Genomic DNA, 27,591 nt, shown 5'->3' with positions numbered 1-27,591 from the left:
TTCCCACTTCCGCCCTGAACGCAAATTATGCAAATTCGCCTTTCAGCCGGCGCCCCTTTCGCTTTTCACTTTCTAACTGACTGAGTGCAAGGTCAACATATTTATGCCCTTTTTAAAAGCCAAAGGCAAAGGAAGAACCAACGCTAAAGCCAACGCTGATGCTAAAAACTAAAGCTGGGCTGGGTGCATCCTCAGTCGAGACAGCAATTAAAATGCTTTAGAATTTAGTCCTGGTGTCAGTCAGCGATTGAGTCACTTGTGAGTCTCGACTTGTTTGACAACTGCTAGATGGCAGCCAGATGGATGGATGCCACATCAATGGGGAGGCGCCACTTCTGCGAACGGCAAGGATGAAATTCCTTTCAGAACTCTTTAATGAACTCGAGAGCTTGGCAAGCAAAATGCATAGAATACAGGATATACAAGAGCGTTTTAGGATTCAATATTAATATTAGGATCAAATATGTTATATTAAATAGTAATTATATGCATCATTAATTAAAAATTTTCTCTAAGCCCTTTCTCTAAATTAAATTCCTAAAGCCCAGATGTTCTAAAATTTAGGGTATACTTTCAACAAACATATTCATCAAAAACTATTTTCAACTTATATTCTGCATAATTTGCAGTCTTTGTATATGCAATGGGTGTGGGTGATGACCTTGTTCTCCTGCCACACCATATGCTTGGCTAATTAATTATGCAACATTTTTGGGGTCATTCCGAATAGGGGTGACTGTAGCTAGGTAGTGGGTGCTAGGGGGAGTGGGCCCACTAAGTAAGACCAAATGGTTACATAGTCTGTGCTGGATATATACTTAATTTATTGCACTTAATTGAAATGCATTTCATATGAGTGGCCAACCATCTGCAGCTGTTTTATCTTTGTTGCTCATAAAGCTTATAAAGTTGTCTGCACTTTCGGTTGGATATTTAATTATTGTGCAGACTCTGTTGTTTGGATGCAAAGTGACTACAATGTGAATCAGAAGCTAAAGAGATTCTGTAATTCAACCGTTTTCGCATATCTTCTCATTTCTTTTATCTATCCATTGAATAATGCATGCAATCAGTAAAAATCTCCTGTTCTGAGCATTCCGGTTTCAAATATACCTTTTAAAATTTCCATAAATTTGTTGTTGGAAGAGAGGCGGTAGCATATCCTTGTCTTCATTAAAGCTTCTGTGAATCTTAATCATTAATTTCAAAAGCACCTTCAAACTTTTGGCTCCATCTTTTTCCTCTTATTTTTTTTGTTCCTCATCAGCATCTATTTTTTTTTAGCTCATTGTAAATCACTTTAGCTTTCATTTGACTCTGCTTTTGTATTTTTTTGCGTATAAAAAAATCATTGATTACTTTATCTTGAGTTTCAACGAAGAAGCTCCGTCTTCATCCCATTTCCGACTTGCTTTTCTGCAAGCTTCCTTCCAAATGCATTCCTTAATAAATCCTTAATCCTGTAAGACCCGGCTTCCTCTCGTACACCTTTTCATTAATACAACTCTCGTCGTTTTTAGTCTGCCGGACGGACGGCCTTCTGTGTATTTTATTCTCTCATTAAATTGGAAAATTCGATCAATCGTAAAATTCATTTACGATTCGCACGTTAAGCACAGGCTCTGCCACTGGCACTGGCACCGGGCAGGCAGACGGACTGCGGTAAAATCAAATTGAAATTGTTTGAATTTAATTTCCATTGATGTGATGACGCTGTTCTTTTCACCTTTTATGACACCTTAAAGTCGAACATTTTCTCATTAAGTGTTTGCTTTTCGATTGGTTATAAATTGAAGCTACAATTTTTGCTCTAGCAATGCAGTTTTTGGCAGGACGAGGATTAACTCCTAAGCGAACCACACATTAAGCCCACATTGATTAGGAGTCCTTGATTCACGGCCTTAACCACATACCTCTGTGCATTTCCGCCCACCGCATTGTAATTTCAGCAAACACTCTCCGCCCTCAATCAATTAAATTCGCCCTGGACATGGCCGAAAGCCACTCGATGACTTGCAACTGGTTTACAGCCATCGTAACTGGCACATGGCTGACAGGCGCTTAACCCACCTGTATGGAACATGTATCTGGGAGGACTCTACAAACGCTCCGCCTAGGGACCCCGCCCACGTACCATCACTCAAAATCACAGTTGAAATCGCAAAATGCAGCAAATTAAAACAACGGCACGTAAATGGCTTAATAATTCTTTTTTTCCCCGCCAAGTGCCAGGTCTCCTGTGGTCAGTGATGCTCACCTTTTTTTTAAAAACTTTGTTTTTCTTTAAAAAAATAGTTTGTAATGTAACTGACAGGTTTCAGGCACAAAAAGGACCTCTTTTTCAAAATAAATGTGCCAGAAAATCAAAAAATTAAAATGTTAAATTCCTTTTATTTAATTGCGATTTAATCAGAACCATAAAATAAATATAAGGCTCATTTTAATATAAAATCCCAAAATCAGATCAGAAAATGCAAAAAATGTCATATCTGGCTGTGGGGCCCACATGAAACTTGGCCTAGACAAGGAACGAGCCTGCCAGCAGGGCATAAAACTGGGTGACGCTTTACTTTTATTTATTTTCTGCGTAATTTCATAATTTATGCATAATAAAATGCGAGTTGTGGGCGCCCCTTGCTTCTGGCCCCGGAAGTTGTCTAGCTCCTAGCCCCCTTGCCCCGGTTGGCTGCCATCCAACTGACATTTTTCATAACCGTTCTGGGGGGACTTGGGCAGAGGTTTACATTTTTCTGGCATTTTTTTCGCAGACCCCTCTTCTGTTATGGCCCCAGTTTGCTTTTTACTAATTTAACATTTCAGCGTCCAATTAACATTTTAAGCCAAAAAGCTTTGGGGAGTTTCAAGCGCGGGAAGAGAGTGTATTTATGAGTTTTGTTCAGGCTACAAATATGTGGCTTATGAAATTTTTCATGTTTAAGCCAAAGTTGGCAATTTAATAGATGATTGATTAAAATGGAATTTTTCCATGAATTTTCCCAGAACATCTTTTAATAAACGTTGCTAATTTCTCTTTAATCATATTTATTTTGATAGACCATCAATTGAAGAAGGTTATGATATTTTAGATGAAATTAATTCATTTAATTTTATTATGGTATTACTGTCTACTCCTAAACAAGAATACCCCCAGGCATGGCATTTTATTTTCCAATACCTGAAAATTGCGGTTACCTTGTGGAATGAAAATGGAAAGTGATGGAATCGTCTGCACTAGGAGCAAAAGTGTATAGACATTAAGTATTTAACAATTTAATATAACTTACATATAATATAATAAAATAAACATACCCTTAGTTATTTGGAAAAAAAGAAAGGCAGTTGAAAAATTACATTTTCCGGTCTAAACTAATTTATTTTTTAGTGTACAAGAATAAGAACACCACAGGACTAGTAAGTCCCAAAATGCATATGAACCTTTTGGTAAAATCAAAAGGTAAATGAAAAATTATGCGGGTTAAAGGAGTGTGTGTTATTATGGGTGGGGCAAGCGAGGCGGTTCAACTCAACCCCAGAGAAATATTTCTACCATTTATCCCCTCATGTGGATGCATCCGTATGTATTCTAGTTATTTCTTATTCCGCAGGCATCGGCATGCACTTAGGATTCCCGTTTTTAATGCAAATGCATTCCAGATGCATACGCCAAAGCCATATGCAACGTGATGTGGAAATCCATTCACCGGGGAATGCATCGGGCTGTTGCATTCCAAGAGATAATAGAAATTTCATTTTTATGTTACGCAATTTTTCGGAATAACTTTTCCCCGACAGCCAACACAGCACCGACAACTCGCAACTGCTTCTGTTTCTGTTGCTCATTAAAATATAAAAATTATGCTTTTTAATTTTTTTGATCTCACTGGAGAAAGTTTATTTTTTTTTTTTGCATTTTTTGTTGGTTGTGTATGCAATCCTTCCCGGTTTTCGGTCGCTGTGTGTTTTGCCAACCCTTTGTCGTTTGTGTTTCGCAGTCGCCCTGGATGGGAAAAAGTTCCAGTTGCCAGCGTGTTAATTTGTGCGTAAACGTTGCACTAACGAAGCGGAAGCTTTTGCCCCTGCCACGGAATAATGGAGCGGGGATTGAGGGGGCTTTTTGGTTGTAAGGATACTGGGGTGGGAATGGGGATGGGGATGGTGAGCCTGGGATAGAGAGCGCGTAATTGAAATGGCATTTAAATGTTTCGGAGGACCTGTGTGACGGGCACCCGTCGTACATTTTCCATGTGAGGGAATGTCATACAAAATTATGGCGGTTGATTAAAGGCGGCGGGAAGCGAGGGGTGAAGCCAGTACAGGAATTCAGGACCAAAGTTAAAGGTCACATGAACTTTGAAGTCATTAAAAACTATGAAGGCAAAGGCATTTTTGGGTGTTATGGAAAATATTAATTACTTTTTCTATTTTTCAGTTACTCTCCTATAACCTTATTTAAAATTTGTATAAAAAATTATTAAATTATGAGTTTATGAAGTATTTCACTTAAAATTAAGTTATTGCCAAAAATTTAAATCCAAAAATCGTTCAGCTTTCTCGAATAACCCATCGAGCTTACCTTTAAATTGAATTTTCTTAATTGCCAACTCGTGTTGCTGCATTTAACCTTTGGGCTTCATCTGCAGGCATCCACCACAAAACCAATTACAATCTAGTGGGCAAATTGTGTCGAACTTGCATCTTCAGTCTTGAGCCACGTGTGGCAAGGAGCGTGAAGCGTGGAGCGAGGAGCCAGGCGATCCCAATTTTCCGGAGACCGCAAACTTTTCGACACTGTCCATTCAACACGACCGGGGGGGACCGAGAGCTTGCGTAGCATCTCCAGCTTAGAGCTCCATTAGAAAGTTGCCACCGCACATATCAATTACACAAGTTTTCATTGGTCGCCAACGCCAACGCCATTGGTTGCCTTGGCTTTTCGTCCGGGTTCTGTTCGTGGTCCTGGTCTTGTCCTGAAAATGCATGGAAAATGGCAACTGCATCGGCAGATATCCAACTGCTTCTGGAAGTTCTCGTCCAGAGTCGTGGCTGAATTCGGATTAAATTTAAATAATATGTATGAGATTGAATATGAACAGGCTCGAAAAATTACAAAACAATACTTAAGCAATATTTTAATTGAGGAATGGAGGTTCTTGTGGCGCTGATCTCAAAATGGCTTCCAGATTCGATATAAATTGGCCGAGCTATGGCTTTCGTATCGCGCGGCCAAAGGAGGTACTTGGGAAAGTTACTATTTGATAGGGATACCCCTTGAAAAAAATTAGAAAAATAAATTTATGTAATTGTTTAAACGATTAATCGATGTAATTTTGATCTGGTTGGATATAACTGGATAGAAAACTGATTGGATATAAATTGGCCCAGCTATGACTATCGGAGTGAGTCAAAGGCGGAAAATTGTAAACCCAACTATTTCCATATTATTTTTGCTGCTTTTTGTTCCAAAAATAAATTCTCCTATTATTGCACTATCTTTTGTCCAAATTTCTTTTGCAATTTGTTTTTCGTTTCCGTGTTTTTGACTTTAAACGTAAATATTATTATGCTAGAATTATTGGCAGGAAATGAAGGAAAGTTTTTCTTTTTACAATTTTAGTTAGTGTTGTTTATATGGAAACTGTAAGAGCCTTACCTTTAATAGTTTTTATGGGTTTGGAAGTTGCCTTTGAATTGAATACCCCAGCCAGTTGACCGTCTGAACAAAACGGTTGGGAAAAATACATAAAAATGGGGGCTTGACCCGCTGAGACTTTTATTTGTTTACCTGCTCAGGTGCAATTCAAAGTTTTTTGAAAACAGTTTACAAACACGCATAAATCCGACATAAATCAACGAAAATTGTTTATAAATTTATGAGAAAAGTTTTAAGAAGAATCAAATAAAATGGTGAGAGTGGGAATAAAGAATGTTGACCTTTAAATATTTTTTACCTGGCTAATTTAAAAACTTATAAATTATACGATAATATTTCACGCCACTATACCGAAGTCAGTCAGGTAATAAGAGGTTTAGAAAAATTCCACAGATGCAAGTGTCTTAATTAAGAGCCATACCTTCTCTTGGCTGTTGTCGAGGATTTGCACTTTAAGGCGAAGACCATTTGCACTCTGGACTCAGGACTCCAATGTCTAGAGAGCGGAGCAGACCAGGCCAAGGACCTTAAGGCAGTGGCCGGCTCTGACGACAACAGCGAAATGCATTTACAGCGTAATCCAATCACGGCAATAATGAAATGCTAAGTGCCAGCCACACCGGACAAACTGTTGGCAACGAATGGCTGCCACGGGGATAAGACTGAAGGGAGTGAAGAGGAAAGAGGTGAAAGCCCATTTCAGGACTCCCCAGTTGGCGTGGCATTCAGTGGCCGGAAGCAGACAGGAGGCCAGCAGACAAAGCTTCTCTTAACGCAATCTGTGCGCCAGCCGAAAATGCAACAGATCCTGCCGTGGGGTCCTTGGGCTCCTGGGCTCAAACTACAACCACTTATTCCCTTTTCTCTGGGTCACGTTTCGGATTTTGCGAGGATTTTTTCCCCTGAATTTTATCCTAGAGCAATCCTACACTGATAAAAAGGAGACAACAGTTTTGAAAATAAGTTAGGTTTAGTTTAAGCAACTAGTTTCATTAAGCAACGAAAAAACATTATTTTTTTAATTTTAAAAAGCAAATGAATGTTTTTTTTATCCCTTTTTGGCAGTGCAGATGACTATGATTCTTAATAGCCCACGTTCTATGTTTGCTGGCCAACACTAGTTTGTTTCCAATCGTTTTGGCCAGCAAGCCCTGTTGTTAACGCTGATGACAATGGCCCTCTTTTCGGCCCTTCGCTTGGTCCTTCGTCCTTGTTCTCGAGTTCTCGGAACAGCTTTTTGAACAGTCCCTGACACTGACATCTTGGCGAGAGGATAGCTCGCTTAAAATCGATATGTGAGGAAATCAAGCATCCAATAAGTTAACTGCTCACCGCAAACAGTGGCGTTTTAATTCAATTGCACTCCGAGTGACCGCAAATATTTGACTGAAATTCCAAATTCACAAACTAATTAACTAATTAAAGCTTACGTAGTGCAGCAATTGCTGCATTTCACCACAAAAATCAAATGCAAGCTGGGCAGCTTTTCTCGTGAAAAATGAAACAGCATTCCAGGGAATTCAGACACTATCAAAGGCCTTTAGAAGTCAAGAGCAATAACGATACAGATGCCAAGGCGGAAGGTAAAATAAACCAAACCAAACACGGGAAATACTCACAAATTTGCACTCGAAAAGTTGCTAAGCTGTCGTTCCTTTTTTACCTTTGCTCGGCTTACGCAAATCCCCCAGCAAACAGTTCAAAGCACAAACGGTCTTGCCATTTATTTATTTTTGCCTTTCAATGAATTGCTTTCCCCATATTTGAGTTAACATTTTCTTTCCTTACCTTTTGGTCGCTAGTTGCAGTCAAAGTCGGGCAGGGCCAAGGCAGGTAAACGTATTTGAGAATCCATTCCGGGATTCCGTTCGAAACAAACCGACTCTTTATGCTGGCGCGCTGAAACGCATAAATCAATGGGGAGAAAGCATTCTAGCAGCAAAGCAAGAAAGTAAAAAAGCAAGCCAGCTCAAGCCAGAGAGCACAGAAAACAGAAAGTGGCAGAAAGCCAAGTTTCTAAACTTGATTTAATGCCGGTTGCAGTAAGCAGAATACAATATATTGGCAGGTTGTTCTCCGAAGTGTGCTGGCTTAAAAGCTCTTAACTCGACTTCAGTTCAATCGCATCCAAATAAATCAACAACAGAGCCGCCGACAAACATAAAAGTACACCCGAGGCTCACAAAGAGTTAAAGAATTTCTCACTGACAAATAGGGAATGCTTGTCAAGTTTTTGAAACTTCTCTTTTTAAATATAAGCTCTTTAAGCTCTTTAATCTCGACCCATTCCACAGAGATCCTCTCCACTATATGCTCACCATAAATATTTAAGATTTGTGCTTCCTGAAATGAAGTCTCCCTTCTATGTTCTAGTCACAATAATATATTTTATACAAACTTTGCTTTATTGACACACATCCAAGCACATTTACATAATTCACTTACTTAGCCTACATTACAGAATATTCAGCTCATTCCATGAGATACTGTTTGCCAAATCAATTCAGTTTATTTATTCATTTTCGTTTCAATTTGGAAAATAAATATTAGGGTCTGTCATTAGTATGCACCCAGTGACAATTAAATTATTCATTGTTTTAATTTCATTCGGGAAAGACAAATTATGGGGGAAATGCACTCTGACACTGTAAAAAGTGCCAGCTTTCGGGGGCTTCCTTAGTTTTTCAATTAAAACTCAGCCTTTCCAGACCTCTATACTCTGTTGGATTGACTCATCTGGTTTTATCCAACGCCAGTTGCCCTCGTAAAAAGTTTTTTATTTGCCATTTTACGAGAGTTCTGGCTGACTTGGCTCTGGCTCTGGCTAAGCTGCTTATTTTATGCAATCCTGTCTTATGCGTTTTTAATTGCATAATTTAGTGTAATTACCTAATTGGTTAATTGTGATATCTGAACTGCAGAAGTTGCAATTTTCTTAAGTTTAAGTCAAGAAGTTTAGTGTCAAAGGTGGAGTTTTAAGTTTAAGAGTCTTAGGTATAAGCGGATTGGAGAGAATATTGGCAGCTTAGGGGCTTAAATTAATATTTAATTATGAAATAGGGATTTTATTTTAATCAAATTCTTTTCAAGATAATTCACATATTGCTAGTTAATCGTTGTGCGGTGTATTTTTACTTTTCATTTTCCACTCTAATACTGCTTAGTCTTAGCTAAATAATAACGTTTTGTTTCTTACATTTTGTTGTATTTAATTTTCTTGTATAAAATAGATTACAAGTCAGTTTGCTGCACTGCCCCCGATCCTCTCCTGGCGGTCGTGCAGAAGGCCTCCTGCTGCTCACTCAAGCAAATAATCAGATTCTCCGGCGGAGCCGCCACTTTTCCATTGGAATTACAGGACTTCTGAGCCCCCGTGGAGGCTGTCTTCTCCGCCGTCGTTGTGGAGGATGTGGTGGTCGATGAGTTGTTGTTACCAGTGGCATTCAACGGTAGTAGCGGTGGCATCTGCGGATTGGTGGTCAGCAGTCTCTTCGAGCCTCCGCGCCGGCGACTTCCCTGCTTTGTGAAGACACTCGGCTCCACCTGCAACTGGGCATTAATTTCCTGCTGATTCATACACGTAAACGCCTTGAAGAAGCTCTTCCGGAAATTCTCGCTGAGGAAGGCATACAGTATGGGATTTACCGCCGAATTTGAATAGACCAGGGCGCCCAGTAGTAGGAAAATCAGTATCTCCAGGCGGGACAAGTCCCTCTGAGCCGGGTTCGAGTGGATGAGCGCCAACTGGGACATCCAGTGGGGCAGCCAGCAGCAGATATAGACCGTAATGACGGTCAGAACCAGCCGAGTGACCTTTCGATGGGCCCGCCTCTTCTCCTTTGACTTGGTGGCGTGTTTGGGGCCCACAGACTGCAGCTTCCGTATGACCAGGTAGTAAAAACTGAGAATAAAACACAGCGGAGTGGCAAAGCCCAGGAAAAACGTGTACAGGATGAAGGTGGTGCCCGAGTGTTTTTTGTACGCATCCGGCCACATGATGTTGCAGGAGTAGTTCACTCCGTCCTCCTGTTCCACCGTACTAGCGTACAAAATCACGGGCAGCATCAGCACCGCCGACGTGGTCCAGGCCACGGCCGAGACTATTTTGGCTATGTGCAGAGTACGGTATCTGGGGGAGGAGATTGGATGGCACACGGCTATGTAGCGATCCGCCGACATAATCAGCAGGAATATCGAGGACGTGAAGGATGTGATGGAGGTGCTGACCATGTAGGCCTTGCACATGAACTCCCCGAACCGCCAGCTGCAGATACGCATCGTGTAGAGCAGAAAGGGAATGCCAATCAAGAAGCACTCGTCCGCCACCGCCAGATTCAAGATGTAAATATTCGTAACCGTTTGCATTTTGGAAAACCTCAGCACCACATATATAACGAGTGTGTTGCCAAAGAGGCCAATAATGCAGACAATGCCATAGAGGACGACTGTGAAAAGATCCGCCAAGGAGTTCCGGGTGGCTATACAATGCTGGTAGGTGGGCAGCTCAGTGCCGTAGACAGGCTCCTCCGGTTGGATTGTGGAGCCACTTCCGCTAATCCATCGATGATTCAATTCCGTGGTATATATACTCTCATTATTGGCCATCCAACCCGTGCTGTTGGCATAGAAATCGGGGGATATATCGCCACTCACTAGCTGTACGAGACCCATCATCAGCCAGCTCAGCATGTTTTCCTCATTCGCTCGCAAATTTAATTATTTTAATCAGTTTCTGGTCGCTGGTCCATACTGGTGGTCCTGCAAAATAAATTTCATTATTACACAAAATGTCCATAGTTAGTTGTTTGCTCTTCTAATTAATGTAAATATTAATATGTGGACTTGCACTTTGATCTAGGCCCAAAATTGATTGGCTAATTGAAATGTTTCTCGATTTGACTGATATTGTTGGCCATTTTTGTAGAATAAATAACAGAAAAATAAACATAAATTAAATATTTTAAAAGTAGCCAGATTTCACATCCAGACTCTTAAGGAACTTTGCTGAAACTTTTTCTTACTTTCACCCTGGAAATCATAAACTTTTGAAAAGAACTTGTAGTACACCAATTTCTATAAAACGACATAAATCATCTGCTTACTGTTTCGGGGGCTTGCAGCAGACCAATTCATTTGCGGAGAAAAAGTTTGTGATTTATTAAAAGTCAGTAACGCCAAATTTGATTTGTTGGCCGAAGGAAATTAACATTTAAATTGAAATTAAATTGCGCACAATTTGTCAATTCAAACAAACAACTTTGTGCTGTTTACAAAACGGACCCCCTTGCTGGCCAAGTATTTAGGGAAAGTCAGGATTTATGCAAATATCAGGTGAAAATATTTGTCTTATCCAAGTTGAGGCAATTTTAAGAGCCAGATGACTTGATCCTTTTGGCTCATATACGCACCAAGGATAGAGATATTAATGCCTCTAATGTTGACTTTGGACCGCTCATATGGGGATTAGAGTTTCGACATAGATGCCTTTGACTTCGTGACGCTAAATTAAAATAGCTTTGCATATTAGCAAGTTAATTCCATGGCCATAAATCAAAATTAAGCTTGGATGTTTAGACAAGGCTGAAGTAAACTAATCTTTCCACAGCTAAGTTATTGCTTTATTTTATGTCTAAGTCTGAAAATGTAAGTAATTGGTTTATATTGGGAGAATCAGAAATGATCTGGCTTATTTAAATGCATTTTAATCATTCCAGACTCTTTTAATATTTATTTTGAAATTGGAAGCTATCCTGTTTTCCAAATTCATTTCAGAGCCTCTCGTTTTGTTGTTTGTTTGCTCAAGGAATTAAATCCCAACCCAATGACAGGTGTAAATCCCCTCGGCAATCTCGACCCGGTGTCACCATCGTTGACTCCTGAATGGTTGTTCGACATTTATTTTTCCTGTTGCTGTTTGGCTGGCTCGTTGCCGGCTCGTTCCCCACCTGTACTCGCCATTTATATTGTTGCCGTAAGTGCAACTGTTATCGGTAAACCGCAATGGAGGCACAAATTGCTAGATTGCATGGGTTGCAGTGGGTTTACCAGAAAAGAAAGTAAAAAAGAAATGCTGTTTATGTGTTGCAGTTGTGTATCTGCAGTTTAGTGGATGTCAGGCACCAGACTTCTGAGACTACTTCCAAGGAAGCTGCTTACTAAGTTGTGCTTGAGTGTGGAAGGATGTACTAAAAAATGTTTGCATTTTATTTTGTTTATAAAATAGGTTTCTTTCATACAATTGCAAGTGAATGCCAGCAGTGTACTCTTAGAAATCCTATAAGTATCTTAAAAAGTAGAATTATCTTAACTGCATAATTTTAAACCATTTTCCACAGTGTATAATCTGCAAGTGTTGATGTCCTGGGAGCGTGGTAAACCCAGAGGAAGGTGACGGGGTATCCTCTACTCATCGCTCCCTTGACCACATTTTGTCAGCTCTCTCCCTCATGCACATTCACACTATCTCCTTCTATCCGAGAGTGTGTGTGGGATTTATTAAAAATTTATGCATTTTACGAGACCCCCAAGACAAGGGTCTCCAGTGCATTTTCCCGAGCAGCTTACTTTGATGGACTGGTGATGAAGTGACGAGAGGCCATAAAAATCTGCATTTTGAGCTTAGCCACTAAGTCCGACCATAAAATACACGGGTTTGAACCAAAAATATACTATATGGAAGCTTTACACTCTTATTATTCAATATTCATCAACATTGTTAGCACTTAATTATCAGAAATTTAAACTTTCGGATGTTCGCTTAATTAATTAAAACTTTATCAAAAGTTTGCCCAAACCGCAATCGTTTGGAATTTTGGGAATCGACGATGCTTTAGTCGATGAGTGGGCGAATGTGTGTTTGGATTATGTTACCAGAAACACAGCTACCATGGCACCCAGAGAGTCAAACAAGACGCGACCAAATATATGGCTCAAAGGGAGAGAGGCAGCCGTCTGGCAGGCAACAGCTTGGCAAATGTTTAGCCGCTCGCTTTGGTTTCAAGCAGCCACAACAAAAGCAAGCACAGGGCAAGTAATTCATGGGCGGGTGATCGAGAAAGTGAGAAGGGGACAGGGGCTGGAAAATGGACGACCCGGAGGCATGCGAAGAGCATAATTTTTGGGATAAACACCGAGTACAACATGCATACAAGCGGGTTCTAAACACATGCACTGTAGGAAAATATATTTCTTCATTCGTCTTTGTCTTAAGAGTACAACGTTGCGTATGAGTAATATGACTCATACGCCATGTGGACATATTACTTATACGAAGTAGAGCTCTATCCTAAAAGAATAGAGTTGTTTTCTTGAGTGTAAGGATACTGGCCCACATGTACATATGTAGGAATCCTAATACATATATGTAGGCAAATATGACTGGCACATTTGCATGTATACACATAACAAACAAAACCCACACACACTCGGTCGCAGCCTGATGTCAAGTGCACTTGGTGTGGTGGGCAGAGGTCCTTGTTTTGGGATTGAAAGTGGGCTTGGGTTTGGTTGGCTTGCGATGGGTGCTTTAGTTTATGGTTCGGGTTGCCGACCGAGCACACATAAAGTGCAACATAAACAAAACTCACTCACCTCAGCAGCCACTAACTCTTTTACTCCCACACAGACTATCTCTCTCTAAAAGCCATCACCCATCTCACTTACACCCTAACTCGGTTTTTTTGGTGGCGATGCACTTAATCTTTGGGACACATTTTTGGCTTTTGGCCACAGGTTGCCACTCACCTGACCTTTGTTACAAAATGAAAACACTAAAACATGTGTTGCATAATAAAAACACACACACACAAACAAAGAACTAACAAACAACAAAAACAAAAAAACAAACACCCGGAAACAACAACAACAACAAAAACAAGTGCAATTATAATCCTGGCGGCTTTGTGCATTCGGCTTTTGTTGTTTTTTGTGTCGGTTTGAGTAGCACCCACTAGAAGGCAAACACAATGTGGCATAATCGCCCTTTGTTGAATTTTTCAACATAATGGAGGTAAATGGGAATTTCTAAGCATACGGCTTAATCCCAGAAATGGCTGAAATATGGTTAAATTCTAGCCTAGGTTGTAATTAAAACGAAGAGGAGAACTCTCAGTGTATGTCTCGATTTAAAATGCTTAGCCCATCTAACCCCTAAACCCTATGCTTCCTGGTCGGCTAAGTCATTGACAATTTACTGATGCTCCATTTGCGGTCAGTTGCTCTTCGAGTACGGCTATATATCCTGCATTCTGCCTCCAGCCTTCTGAATCCTGGATGTAACAACCACCTGAATGCGGTGGAATGTTGCTCACACTTTGGTCTCAATTATGCCAGGTGTTCATTGTTAACCCATAATGCCTGCCACCCAGTGTCCCTCTCGGCCCCTTTGCGGTTAACCCTCTTGTTGCTCTGCTGGGTTTCGTTTTTATTTACGGAGGCCGAGGGCCTCCTGGATTCTTCATTTGCTCTATTCCCTTCATTTGTCAGGGGAGCTCGCTAGATGGCTTTTGGCACACATATTTGCACCTCTTATAGGAACGGTACTGGGCTGAAATAGAGGGAGTGGATAAGGTGAGGCCTCCCAGCTTGTGTTGCCTTTGATGTGGTCCCCTGTTGTTGTTTTACACTGCTCCTGTTCCGGACTGCCTTCGGTTTTTGTGGTCTCAACTGCAGGCGGCTTGCCAAAAACTGAAATCTGCCATCGGTTTTCCACTCTGTTTCCTACACCGATTCCCCATTCCCTCCGGTCCGACCCGATCCCATGTAGCTTTGTTCATTGTTCCGCCACACCCTCGGCTCTATAGATGTTTCCGATTTCGTTCGTTTTGGCCCCAAAAAACCCCCCGGATTCTTCTTTTTCCCTTTTGGATTCAGTGGAGCTTTGAAAAATGTTTGTCAATCGCATGCTAAACGTTTTTACTGATTTGTCACAGGATATGGAAGGAGAGTTGAGTGGAAAGGGCTGAGGGTGTTGCGAAAATCCCTGAATGTTGTGAAAATATTTACCGGATGTCAAGCAATCTGTTAACAACTTGAAGATTTTCTATTCAAACATGTTCCTTTAGGGGCTTGTTTCTGGAAAAATATTTCAAAATAAATACAAAATTTAATTCTTGAAAATTTTTTAAAATTAAATGTTTTTATATTGGATTAGATTTTCTGAAGTGTAAGCCATAAGCTCCACTCATGGTCTTAAAACCCTCCGCCCAAAAATTGTATAAAATTTAATTCGTTTTCCTTCCCTTTTTCATTTCCATGGACACTCTGTCCTTAAGCGGTTTAGGCTTAAGTCTTATTAATTTCCCCGAAATGTGAGCAAAATTGTAAGTCTTATAGGATATGGCCAAAAATACTTTATCATATATGGATTGCCATGACATTAGCGAGTAACCCTATTCGCTAATCCAACATACGAGAGTCATAAACAGTTTAGTTTAAATTCAGACCTCATTGAAGGGCTTAGGATGCTTTACACTCGCCCAGCCTCCCAATGTGCAATTTATGGGTCATTCCCCCCTCGACACCCTTCGTAATTTGCATAAATTAGCACCAAAATATGGTAGCATCCCTGATTCGATGTGTTTATTGTTCGCTGGTAGCTGCACTCATTACCGATGTGCTCTTGTGTGGATGCTTCGATAGTTCCGATGGTAAATTTAACATAATTTTGAAGAGACCATTGACAATAATTGAGCTGTAGTTTCAGGGCACAGGGGCTGTGGCGGTGTTGGTGGCGGTGGCTGTGGGTGAACGTACGGATTAAGTTGCATATGTTGCGGGCCAACAAAATCTATGCCACGCAACCAGGCACGAAGGATTCACACTAATTGGGTGGCAATCGAAAATCCTTTATTGTCTCTGCGGTAACGCCTTTATGGAAACTGTGTCGTTGAAACTATGGAAGCCTTTTAGTTTTAAATATTGTACGTTTTGCTTTGGATACTAAACTTAAAAATTGTTCTAGGCTTTAGTTATACCTTTAAGTTATATAAATAATACTCGCACTTATAAGAAAAAATAGCTCATTATCAAACACAAGTCGAGTTAGAACAATTTCTGAAGCTAAACAGGCAAGTGTTCTTTGTATCTAGAGCGTTGATTGAAAACAATGGAAAGTTTTTATGATTTGTTTGGCAAATAGAGTACACTGTACATATTTGCTTTCAACAATTTATCCACACACGAAACAGATCCGAAAAAAAAGAAGCTAGCTAGTCATACTGAATTGGCACAGATTCTTCTATAAATACTTTTGGAAAAAGATTTTTAGACAGTATCAGCAAGAATCATTCAACTGAAGATGTCTTTAAAAGGCTTTGTGGTAATTTGCCTTCTGGCTTTGATCGTTGGTGTACCAGCACCGGATCCTTCGCCATCACCGTCTCCGAGCCCATCTCCGAGCCCATCTCCGAGTCCATCTCCGAGCCCATCTCCGAGCCCGTCTCCGAGCCCATCTCCGAGTCCTTCGCCATCGCCGTCACCGTCGCCCAGTCCGACACCGAGTCCTTCTAACTCCCCTAGTCCGTCACCTGATCCTTCGCCATCACCCAGTAAAAGTCCAGCTGCTTCTAATTCCTCCAGCGGGACTCCTGATCCGTCTCCGTCACCAACGAAAACTTCTGATCCTTCGCCAGCGAAAACATCGTCTCCTTCTTCAAGTTCTTCTAGCTCATCCAGGAGGGAACGTCGTCACCGCAGGAACAGATGGGTGCAAATGGAGCGAAGGGCTCGCAGAATCCGCAGAAACCGCAACAGACGCAGGAACGGAGAGCGTCGTCGGGTCCGTGAGGGTCGTAGGTTCCGGAATGGAGAAATACGCTCACGTAGATTCTAAGAATTTCTGAAATGTTCCATAATTTGACTTAAAAAACACCCAAAATATACACATTGAAAGCAAGAAAAAAATGGTTGAGTTATTAATCGAATAATAATAGAAAAATAATGAGAAAATCAAATTTTAAAAAAATACAGGAGAAATCTATCTTGAAACAGTGTTGTTATAGACAAAATTGTTGTCTATTGTAGATAATTTAAAAGAGAGTCTTCTCTTTAAATCTTTTTCTTATGTTAAAAACTGTAATCTGTCAAATAATATTTACGGCTGTTATTTAAGCCCAAAATGAAACCAATTTAAAATGCAAAATTTTTTGCCTATTTATATGGAACTTTCGATAAAAGTGAAGCTAAAAAGTAGACAACAAAAATATTTAGGTCTATGTATAAGAACTATCTGTTCTCTTCTTATATTTAAAATTATTATTTAATTTATTTTTGCCGAACCTTGTTTTTGTTAATTAAAAATGTATACCCAATAAATATAATAAATAAACATACGTAACATTCATATGTTTAAATGGAGAAATGGAACAAGAATTGTAATAAAATATATTAAAACTTTAAAATATATAAAAATATATAGTTGTTTTTGTGTTAACATGCTTGTGTTCGCTTAATAACTTATTATATATCTAAGAATTTTATTGTCAGCTTGAAATTGGAGACGATAAAGTGTAAACAATATCAAAACAGATAATTAAACACGAGCCTTTCAGTTTCACAAAATCTAGTGTTAGTTTATGTAAATATCGACACAATAGGCCAAAACCGGCGAATTTCGTCTTCCATTGTGTCTAAGGAAAATTTTCTACAATGTGTTATAAATTTTAGATGGCAAATATTAGTTGTATTGACTGAAGGCATCTGGGTATATTTGCAAAAGTGTGAAAGAATATTTGAAAAAGGAATCTACAAACACAACTGGAACTCTAAATGGTAAACATAAATGAGTTTGGGATTTTTGTGGCCTTTTGGGGACTTTTGTATAAAAAGGGGAAACTAAAGCAGAAGAGTCACAGTTATCCAAAGTATAGCTAGCTCTCAAGATGCATTCCAAGTTGTGCCTAGCTTTGTGCCTAATGGCCTTGATCGTGGGTGTGCTAGCCCAGGGTACTCCAACATCTCCGACTTCTCCAACGTCTCCGACTTCACCAACATCTCCGACTTCTCCAACATCTCCGACTTCTCCAACATCGCCAACTTCTCCAACATCGCCGACCTCTCCGACCACGCCAACTTCTCCATCCACTCCCACCTCCCCAACTACCCCAACTTCACCGACTTCTCCGACTCCGGCTTCACCAACACCAGCCACCACTCCAAGCACTTCGGACTCTGACGCGCAGGAACTCCGGCGTCTCCGCCGGATTGTGCAACGTCAGCGCGGGGAAGAAATCGAGCTACGCAGGCAGCTGAGGCAGTGTCAGAACAGGAACAGGAACAGGAATGGCAACCGGTTCGGCAATAGGAACAGGAACCGTCGTGGTCGCAGGGTCGTTGTCCGCAGATTTAACAATTTCTAATTTTAAAACACCCAGAAAGTGCATTTGAAATATATACATGTATAAAAATGAAAAAGGTTAAATCCAATGAAATTTTATTTTTAAAATGGTTAAAACAGGGCTTTTGGTGGATTTGGGTACCATTAAAAGGTTAGTATATATTTTTGTATCCTTGCAGATAATACCCCTTAGGATATATTTATGATGGGGATCCTTGATTAGGATCTATTCGTTTTGAAGCGGAGACAGGCCTGTAGTAGTCGGTCTACTACAGGCTATATCTTTCATGTAACCGAAACTTCGGTCCGAAAGGTTGGAAATGGATTTTTTTTTGTGCTTTTTCAATTAGAATATTTGGAGTTTCTTCTAAAATCTATTTTATGGATATGTTCTAGCAATTTTTAGAAGGATCAGTCGACTATTTTTGGAGTATGTGACTGAAGTCCCATTTAACCAAAAATTTAACTAATAACTGCAAGAGCATTTATTTTGTACGTAGTTTTGTCTTTAAAGCTCTTTTATTGAATTAACAAAATGTTTGTGTCACGTTATTTTTAGGATTGATAATTTTTAATGTTTTTTAAAAGGTACAATTTAAAAATAAATTTAACACAATGAGATGTATTATTTTTAGGAAATGTTAAAAAAGGCAATTGAGGTGACACCATTTGAGGTGACATCCAATGCATCTCAAATAGTTTTTGACGTGTTTTCGGTAAACATCTACTTTTGGAGGGTTGTTATTTTAGTTTTTTTTCTATATGTCATAGTTTTATTAGAACAAATGGTTGCCTACTGATATGCTTCTTCCGGTAGAGGGTAATTTCAGCTTAAAAGTAGGCAAAAAGTGGACAGTATATGAAATATTCATAAATTCCCTTTCTAATTAATTTTACTTTTTAGTTTATTTTGTTGGAATTTTTTTGATTATGACTATTATAAAATATGGTAAGGGTTTGAAGTGAAGTAAAATCATTATTAAATAATTATAACTTCAGAAATAGTCAAGTAATTTATATTTAGATATAATACTTTTTAAAAGTATGCATAGGTAGTATTGATACTCCTATTATTGGCACTCCTATTGTTTTTTATATTTTAAAGCAATGTTTTGTCAGCTTGAAAGTGGAGACGATGAAGAGTAAACAATATCAAAACAGATAGTTAAACTGAGGTCTTTGTTGGGTTATCTAAATTTCGCCATAATAGCATTGAAACTGGTGTTATTTTTATTTTATTGTATGTATTCCACCAAATTGTTATTAATTTTAGATGTTAAAAATAAAAAACATTTAGAAGTATTGTCAATTTTGGATATTTGGATAAGGAATTCAAACACACGAGTGGGGATCTAGGTAAACATATTCGGTTGGCACATTTTGTATAAAAAGGTGAAATTAAAGCTGAAGATTCACAGTTATCCAAAGTGTAGTTAGCACTAAAGATGCGTTCCAAGTTGTGTTTAGCTTTGTGTCTTTTGGTACTGACCGTGGGTGTGCCATCCCAAGGGGCGGGAACTGATCCAACATCGCCAACTGATCCAACATCGCCAACTGATCCAACCACTCCAACATCTCCAACCACTCCGACTTCTCCAACATCGCCAACCGATCCAACTTCTTCAACACCTCCGGCTTCTCCAACATCGCCAACTTCTCCGACTTCGCCAACCTCTCCACCCTCATCAGCCACTCCAGCCGCCCCCACCTCACCAGATTCTCAAACTCCGCCGACTGACGCTGCACCTGCCCCTCAAGGTGCAGCAAGCTCTCAAGCTCCTTCCTCCTCAGGCTCCACCGGAGGCAGTGGCAGTCGTCGCAGACAGAATAGAGCTCAGAGGAGGCGTAGGCAAGAACGCCAGAGGAGGAACCGCAGGCGTCAGAACAGGAATAGGAACCGGAACAGGAACCGCGGAAATAGCAACAGGAACCGCGGAAATAGCAACAGGAATCGCGGCTAAGGTTGCAGGGGTGCTGTCCGCAAATAGTTTCCAATAACTATCTTTGACCCACCCACAAAATGCATTTGAAATAAATATCAGTAAAAAGTTGAAAATGGTTAAAATGTATATAAATTTTTTTAACTGTGAGGTGTCACCTACTAATCATAGCAATCAGTCTGTGATTGCCGCTTCCGACTGAATACCTACTCTCTCGACTGTTTGACTTTCACTTGAATGCCCCGGTCAGGATCCCTGACTTCAATCGAACTTCTTCTCCAGCTTAATCACACAAACCGGCGTTGTCATCATCAGCAAATGCCATTACCTAGGTAAATAATATCAAAGGAGGGCGAACGTAAAAGGCAGGGGAATCGAAAAGGATGTCTTCAAGCCATTTGCACTTTTGATGTGTCCGACGTGTTGACGGCCAAGCGAGTAGCTGACCAGTGATAAAAATAAATAAACAAAACGCCATCTAAAGAAAATGGGGAAATCAGTCTGAATGGAAAAACAAATCAAGCAAATGGCAAAAAAGGCCTATGGTCAATTGGCATTTGAGTTGTTCGACTTCTAGTCCGGATTCTGAAATGCAATTAGCAACTTGAATAGCCAATTAATTGTAGTTCTTTCCATTTTGTGCCTCTGAGATTGTTTGTAGTTTGTTTTCAGCTGGCATGGCATTTTGTCATTGACAATTTCAATAATCCGGATCAATAATTTCATTATTTATTTATTCAATTAGTCGGTAGTCCAGCAGGAGGATAAAAGGAACAAAAGTGCTTATTTTTGGAAGGTTTTAACAACTTCAGTTATAGACTATTCGACATAGAATAGATTTTAGGAATTTATTTATGATAGAGTTTGACTTTTTAGGCTAAAATAGTAGCCTCCTTGCATCACAGAGTATCTGCCAATCGACTAGTCACCTACAAGGTGGATCTCCTCTTTCAGGTTGTTTACAAAATTTGCCAATTCTGCATTTTAGTGCGTCTTTTTCAGACTTCTGGCTATTTTGCTGCCATTTCTCCTTTCGGTTGCTCGCTTGTTTGCTCGAAATTCTTTCGGCCTTTTGCTCATTGAAGTGTTTTCAATGTTTTTTTGTAGCCATGGCCAACAGAATTGCCGCTGCCGCTCCCGATGTTGATTCACCATTTTATGAGTTCAATTAACCAGAAGCCATGAAAATAATAAAAATGATGAACTTTTTCCCAATTCAATTGATTGCTTTATAACCGCTTTTGGTATAGAGGGCAAGGATGGGGCACAATTTTACAGTCCGCAGCTGTTGGCCATATAATGAGCAGTATATATACATAAATATTGTACAGTATCTGTCTATCTGGTAGGCAGTCGGTCGACTCCCTAATTAACACTAAATCATGCTCTTTATTAATTATATTCCCGATTATGCTAGCTACAACGTCACTGAATTTTCCATCATATCAGCATTGGGTGGAAATCCAATCAATAATGCCCGATATCAATAGAAAAGAGCTGGTGTCTCTGTGTGTAGAGACCGTTGTTGTCAATGGAGCAATCACTCATTTCGTCATTGCCATTAACGCCGCTAATTGAATTGCGAAATCGAATCGGATGCGTAACGAAATCGATCTTTTTTGACTTAAATTCAAGCAAATTGATAACTCGAATGACGTGTGAAGTTTATTTAATTTGCAAATAAAAAGATTTCACAATCATGCTGCAATTTATGCATTCAATATCATTTGATTTTATTTGTTGGTTTATCCGTTTTTAGTTTCATATCAAAATGGATCCAAAGGGTCAGGCTCCTTTCCTTTTTATTTTAAAATTCTAAAAAAATTGTGTACTCTTTTCATTGCATTTTCCTTTTTTTTATTTTTTGTTATTCCCTGTAGATTAATAACCAAGTTCCCTAGGACAACATTGTTATATGACCCTGCATTTTGATAACTTTATGCCCCAGCTGCGACATTGAGTGAGCCCCCAGACTAATCATTTCTCTATATAAACCTTCCCATCATTATCTGCCACAAGCCATTGTTGCTGTTGCCTTGGGTGTGACTAACTGTTTTGTTTTAGCTTTATTTTGCTGCCGCTGGTGGCATTGTTATCGCTGCTGCTCTTTTGTCGTCATTAACGTCAGAGCGGCCTTGTTTAATTTGAACATTAATCATGGTTGTGGCTCCTGGTAGGGGGCCGAAAACCCGAAGCCCACAAAGGAATGGACTGGCAACGTCTGCAATATTGCACCTGGCCAAAGTTGCAAATCTAATGAAGACTGGCAGGTTCTCGTTATATTAGTTTCCCATCCAGGCTTGAGTTGCACATGAACATGAACATGAATAAACAATGGTTCCTATACCAAGTGAGTCTTTTTATTGGAATACCAAACTTGAATAAGCACTTGATGCAGGACCTTCTCACGAAGTTACTCATATTTAGATTCATATTTGGAATTTGGATCTGAACCTGGGCCGTCGGAAACTCGGGTTAAGTCCACATTGTACAGCCGGAACTCGACATTCCGACGCCGGACGTTCAGAGTGACCACCATGCAGTAAAGGAGGACCTGGAGCTCTGTGGCTCGCAGAGCGTAGGAGGCGCCCATGTTATCGGGAAAAATGGGGGAGCCCCACGCGGAGCAATCGTATATGAAGTACCCTCCTTCGCGGCTGGAGCTGTGGCCGAAGGCGAGACGCTGCTCCTGGCACTCCAGGACTCCCCACTGGTATCGGGTAAAGAAATAGTTGAGGCCCTCAAGGAGTCCCATAACTGTGCTGGCCGGGTCACTGTACACCTGTCCGAAGGCCACCAGCTCCATCTGCACGAAGAAGCGCAGGTCTTGGAACTCGCACTGAACGCACATGTCGCCCACGCCGAGGAGGTGGTCCCATCGTTCGCTCTGCTCCACGCTGGTCCGGTAGTAGCGGTCCCCATTGACCACGATCGCGTCGAGCAGTTTGGGGCTCCACATCCCCAGGGAGCGGAAGGTGCTAGCCGCGCAGCAGGCGACCACACAGACTGCCAGCGTCTGACGGCCACGCACCGTGCTGTCGAACCATCGCGCACATGGATGCAGCCCGCCCCACAGCGACCACATTCGTCCCGCCACCTCCACATCGTAGTTCCGCCATCGAGCGGCTTCGCTGTGCCGCTGGCATCCCTCCAGGTTGTAGTCCAGCCTCCGGCTCCAGATCGGTAGGCTGTTGCGCGGCAATAGCCATGTCATTGACTCGCTGCGCGCCGGCAGCGGGGCTGTATGCCTCAGATGCTTTAAGATACCGCCGGTACTGGTCGGTTTTTCCGGATGACGGCTGGACATGCTCCTTCGCCGAGAGGAGGTAAAATTTGGGCGGTGGAACGGTCTTGGAGAGCAAATCGAAATTGCTCGTGTGTATGTGATGCTCCTCGGGAAGGACTATGTCGCACACAAAGTTGTTGAATCGCTTGCGCCACATGACGGGCGACAAGTGGACTGATTTGGGACGATACATGGGCGAATGGCTGCTATGGTGCTCGGCCAAGGACAGACCATCTTGTGGAAAGACTGGAAATTTTCGGCAACCTGGGGATAATACACCTCTCCCCCGGCCTGTGAACTTGTCTTTTAACCCGGAGCCTGCTTCCATTTAAATTTTAAATGGAAACATGAAACATTTAACTAGAAATTTTTATTCTTCAAACTATATTTGCAGCTTGCCGCCATCTGTGCCCCTTTTGGCTTTTATGACGCCTACTTAGCCTCGACGACAGCTTCGCTTTTCTAATTTCTGCGCCCACGTTAGTGTTCTCCCCTTTTCTAGCTGCCCCACTTACATATCCAATAATCAGCCAACTGCTGGCTCACATTAATTGACAGTTTCGCCATCATCCGTTGGCCCTGGCGGAGGAGACTCCGGCCAAGTCCTCATTAACTCATCTATCATGATGTGGATGTTTAGTCAGGGTCTCCGGGTGCCTGTGGCTGTGCCCTCCCTCATTAATTCCCTTTATGTAGGCCAATGAGAGTGGGAGGCACATCGCAGTTGGATATGATATTTGAACCACGCCCTTTTCTCCACATCGAATGCATTTCAATTTCCTTTCTAAGTCTGCAAAAAAAAAAAATAATACTAATTGCAGTACCGCGTTGGAACGCAGAGCCCATCTTATCTCTCTGGGTCGGCTTAGGTTCAGTTTTATTATTTGAATTTTTTTTTGTAGGTTAAGTTGTACGTGTACAAGTCCCGACTCCCTCCCGTATCAGTTTAGGGGTCTTGTCCGTAATTAATTGCTAAAGTTTTCTTCGTTTTCTGTCCTCTGATGCTGCAGAAAAAGTTGAAAGTTGATGGTGTTGGGGCTGGTGCTGAGAATGGTGCTGGAAAGTCGGATAACTTCTCTCCATCCGCGAGTGATGACTAGTTTAAAAAGTGAATTGTCAATTATGATGAATAATTATTGGGAATTTGCTAATTAGCTAAGGAAAACTTTAGATGGCTTATGGTGGAAAAAACTGATTCGAGCCATTTAATTAATTATTTGAGAACTGTTATCGGAAAGTTCAAGCAACTAACTTTTTTCAAAAAAGTTTAAATTTCAGAATAATTTTCAAGGAATATTGAGGAAACCCTTGGTTAAAGAACTAGCTTCCAACAGCTACCCTTTGCAGTCTGGATAATTTTCGATAAATTCTTGTGCATCTTCGGCCATCAATTACCAGAGAGGAGCCAGGCGGAGTGGCATCAGCATCTCTGGCACTTGTTCCGCCATTTGAATCCCGGGCTCATTCCTTTCCCAGGATATCCAGCTCGTGTCCGTGTGGTTGCTGTTGTTGTCTAACTTGGTCCTTTGAGTCAAGAGGAAATGCTATCATTTGGCTGCTTTCGTCGTTGTTTTTGGTCTTGTTTCTGTCTGTTTGCTTGACGCCGACGAAAGGTTAAGGCATGCATCGCTTCCATCAAATTAGACGCATTTTCAACGCGCTTTGTCTGTCTGCTCCTTGCTCTTTCTCCCCAGCGTCCCTCCTGTCCCCTTCCAGCACATCCTGTTGCCATTCCAGCTCTATTTGCCCCACACACCAGACCACCCCCATCCTGCCACCTTTTTCGCTTTGGCAATTTTCGAGCTGACGCCGCTTTGCCTTTACGTTTTATCACTTCATTTGCACTGAAATGTCAATGTCTGAGGCTGTCGCCTCTTTCTGTTTCTGCGACTCTATCCCTTTCAGGCTGACGCGTTCCCATTTTCAACTTTTCCTTTCGAATTTTTCCTCATTTACAATTTCCACCCGAAAAGCAGTTTCTATAAATGTCGCAATTTCTTTTTTTCCAAAAAAGTCACAATATTTGAGGTAATTTTCTCCACAAAAGATGAAGAGCTAGCAATAAGACGATTTCCATTAAATTCTTAATTCTTAAGGAATAAAAATAAAATAAAAATTATATTTAATTTTTTATTTTCCCACTTTTTTAGGTCAAAAGTTAGAGTAATTGAGAGTTCGGCGTACAATCCCTTGACCATTTCAAACAGAGCCAAAGGCAGGAAGGAAGCAGTTTTGTTGCAATGATGTGGGCGGTATTTTTTCGGTACGAAATTGTGGGCGGGGCAAGGGCTGGTGCAAATGGGGATACTGTCCTGGCACTAAAAGAAATCTGTCTGACAAATTACATGACCTGCACTGCGAAGTCGCACCAGCAGCTGGTGAAATGCTTCAGTAACTTCTCCCCAATGGCTTGATTTTTAATACCCACTACTTTTAGAATAATGGGTAGTATCTTAAAAATTATAGTTATATTATAAATTATTAAATAATTCATATTTAAATAAATAAATAAATATACAGCATTTTATAAAAAAATTATAAGACCAATAATTTCTTATTCGTATATATCCATTATCCTTTTATTCCTTTACTCCCTTTATATTGTCTTTTTGTGCTGCTTCATGTTCTACATTCGGACTCAAGCCATCAAACCGCTTGAATGAAGGAAGGGGCGAGCGCACGTCATTCTTTCAGTTAGTCAGCGGGTGCAACGGCCTTTTGATTGGGTTTGAGTTTTCCGATTTTCTCGGCTCTCGGTTTTTGTTAGTTGGGTTTGGTTAGATGGTTTCGGCTTTAGTGGACTTTACTCAGCTGGATGAGCTCATGCCTGGGTTTATCTCTTTTTGGCGTGGGTTTTATTATCACGAGAGGTTACCCTTTAATAGGCAGGTGTTTTATGGAGACATATAGCTCCTATAAAGTACATACCTCACTTCTTTGATTCGATCTCCGTATGCTACATATCTCTTCTTTTAAATCACTCCTTCACCAAGCCCATTAATCAACATTTTTCAATTTACATTTTTGAATTTTATTCTCAATCTGACAATTCTTCATTCAACTCTTGCTACCATTCCATCACAGCTTGCCCTAATTTGTCAAATTTCGTTTCGTCTTTCGCAGAATCCTTTCGAGGTTTTTCTCCGCCTGGCTGTGATGGTCAGATGGTTCTCAGTTTCCACATCATCAGACAAACCAATTCCTCAATCCGTCCCCACGGCTCATCTCGCCTCTTGGAGTCGCCACCGCCTGACACCCGCAACACAAAACATTCAACAGTTACAAATTGCTATTCGCAAAAAATGTCAGTTATCTGATAAAATCCACGGCACAAAAATACAAATCATTTCCTAGGGAGTAGAATCTGTAGTTATATATTAAAAATTAAAATCTAAACCAAATTGTTTCAGTGTATGAAAAGCGTTGGAAGATGCTAGACCCATTGATAACCACAGAAAGGGATATCATTCGATAGCTACAATTTATCACAAATGCCACAAAAAATCAAAGATTCTATTTTTTGTGGACAGTAGACAGTGGAAAAGGAAGGAAACCCCTTTTCGAAATTTGATATTTATTCCTATGCCAAATTTTACTTACCGCTTGAATATATTGTGTCTTCTAGCCACTCATCGTTCCGATACCGCACACAGTACGCACTTTTGAGGTTCTCAAAATATTTGGCAACCGCTTCTGCAATTTCTCGAATTTCCCGCTAATGTTATTTTTCACTCTCCGTCTGATTTATTTGTGATGTGGAAGCGGCTGCGGTTTGGCCGGGGAGTAGAATTATTTGTTTATTTTGTAAGCATTTTGGCTGCTAATTTGCATTAGTTGCAGGCCAATGGAAAATGGCGGGGCTATCTAGTTGGCCCGCCCTACTCCTCCTTCCCTTCACTGGCTTTCTGTTTATTTTGTGCGCGCGATTATGAAAACTATTGTTACTGCTGCTGGTGAATAATTTTGTTGATTTAACTTTAGTTCAACGATCAGGATTCGAGTTTAGTTTGGTCCTTTAGTTGGGCCGCCGTTGGTGAACTGCACGTTTCGGCATTGTTTTGCATACTGCGCGCCGCATTTGCCGGCGAATTTTGTTGTGGTGCATGCGAATTTTCCGACTGCAGAACCGCTCGTATTTACAGTTGCGTTCGGGCTTCGGGTATCAGGTTCGTCGCCCGATTGGCCTGATGCGTGTTGCGTGCTGCGGTCGACGAGCTGTTGTTGTTGCCGTGGCTTTTCCTGCTGCAGTTCCTTCAATTAACAGCTAGCTTCTCTCCACCGCACTCTCTCTTTCTCTGCCACACTTTCTCTCTTATACGAACTCTCACTTTCGTTTACTGTTGTTCGGATAACAGTCCGCTGCTAACGGTTTCGGTACTGT

The 27,591-nt window shown here is 40.8% G+C and overlaps 3 protein-coding genes across 4 annotated transcripts; 1 reads left to right on the top strand and 2 right to left on the bottom strand.

Moving 5' to 3' along the window:
* Positions 1–8,029: 8,029 nt before the first annotated feature.
* LOC6506267 (somatostatin receptor type 5) lies at positions 8,030–27,283 on the bottom strand. Of its 2 annotated transcripts, XM_032454172.2 has the most exons (3): positions 26,811–27,283; positions 14,654–14,722; positions 8,030–10,408 (listed from the first exon to the last, which is right to left on the bottom strand). In XM_032454172.2, exon 3 carries the CDS (start codon positions 10,337–10,339, stop codon positions 8,882–8,884), a length of 1,458 nt encoding a protein of 485 aa, XP_032310063.1. In that variant the 5' UTR covers positions 10,340–10,408; positions 14,654–14,722; positions 26,811–27,283; the 3' UTR covers positions 8,030–8,881. The 2 variants fall into 2 exon arrangements, with proteins under 2 accessions (XP_032310063.1, XP_001958230.1); XM_001958194.4 differs by lacking the exon at positions 14,654–14,722.
* Positions 19,430–19,945, top strand: LOC116655740 (proline-rich receptor-like protein kinase PERK5). Its single transcript, XM_032453602.2, has one exon. It carries the CDS (start codon positions 19,430–19,432, stop codon positions 19,943–19,945), a length of 516 nt encoding a protein of 171 aa, XP_032309493.2.
* On the bottom strand, positions 22,263–23,233 carry LOC6506264. The gene is given in 3 exon segments (XM_044715156.1): positions 22,263–22,709; positions 22,712–22,750; positions 22,785–23,233. Coding segments are annotated over 3 exon segments (858 nt in total). The 5' UTR covers positions 23,232–23,233; the 3' UTR covers positions 22,263–22,337.
* Positions 27,284–27,591: the final 308 nt, after the last annotated feature.

This window comes from Drosophila ananassae, chromosome 2R (genome assembly GCF_017639315.1).
Source record: "Drosophila ananassae strain 14024-0371.13 chromosome 2R, ASM1763931v2, whole genome shotgun sequence".
In the NCBI taxonomy this organism is placed as follows: domain Eukaryota; kingdom Metazoa; phylum Arthropoda; class Insecta; order Diptera; family Drosophilidae; genus Drosophila; species Drosophila ananassae.
Note: the sequence above shows the minus strand (reverse complement) of the source record. Positions and strands in the feature narration are given on the sequence as shown.

Excerpts from the sequence above, each read along its gene's own strand:
- LOC6506267 (XM_032454172.2), bottom strand. The coding sequence starts at position 10,339 with ATGCTGAGCTGGCTGATGATGGGTCTCGTACAGCTAGTGAGTGGCGAT.
- LOC116655740 (XM_032453602.2), top strand. The coding sequence starts at position 19,430 with ATGCGTTCCAAGTTGTGTTTAGCTTTGTGTCTTTTGGTACTGACCGTG.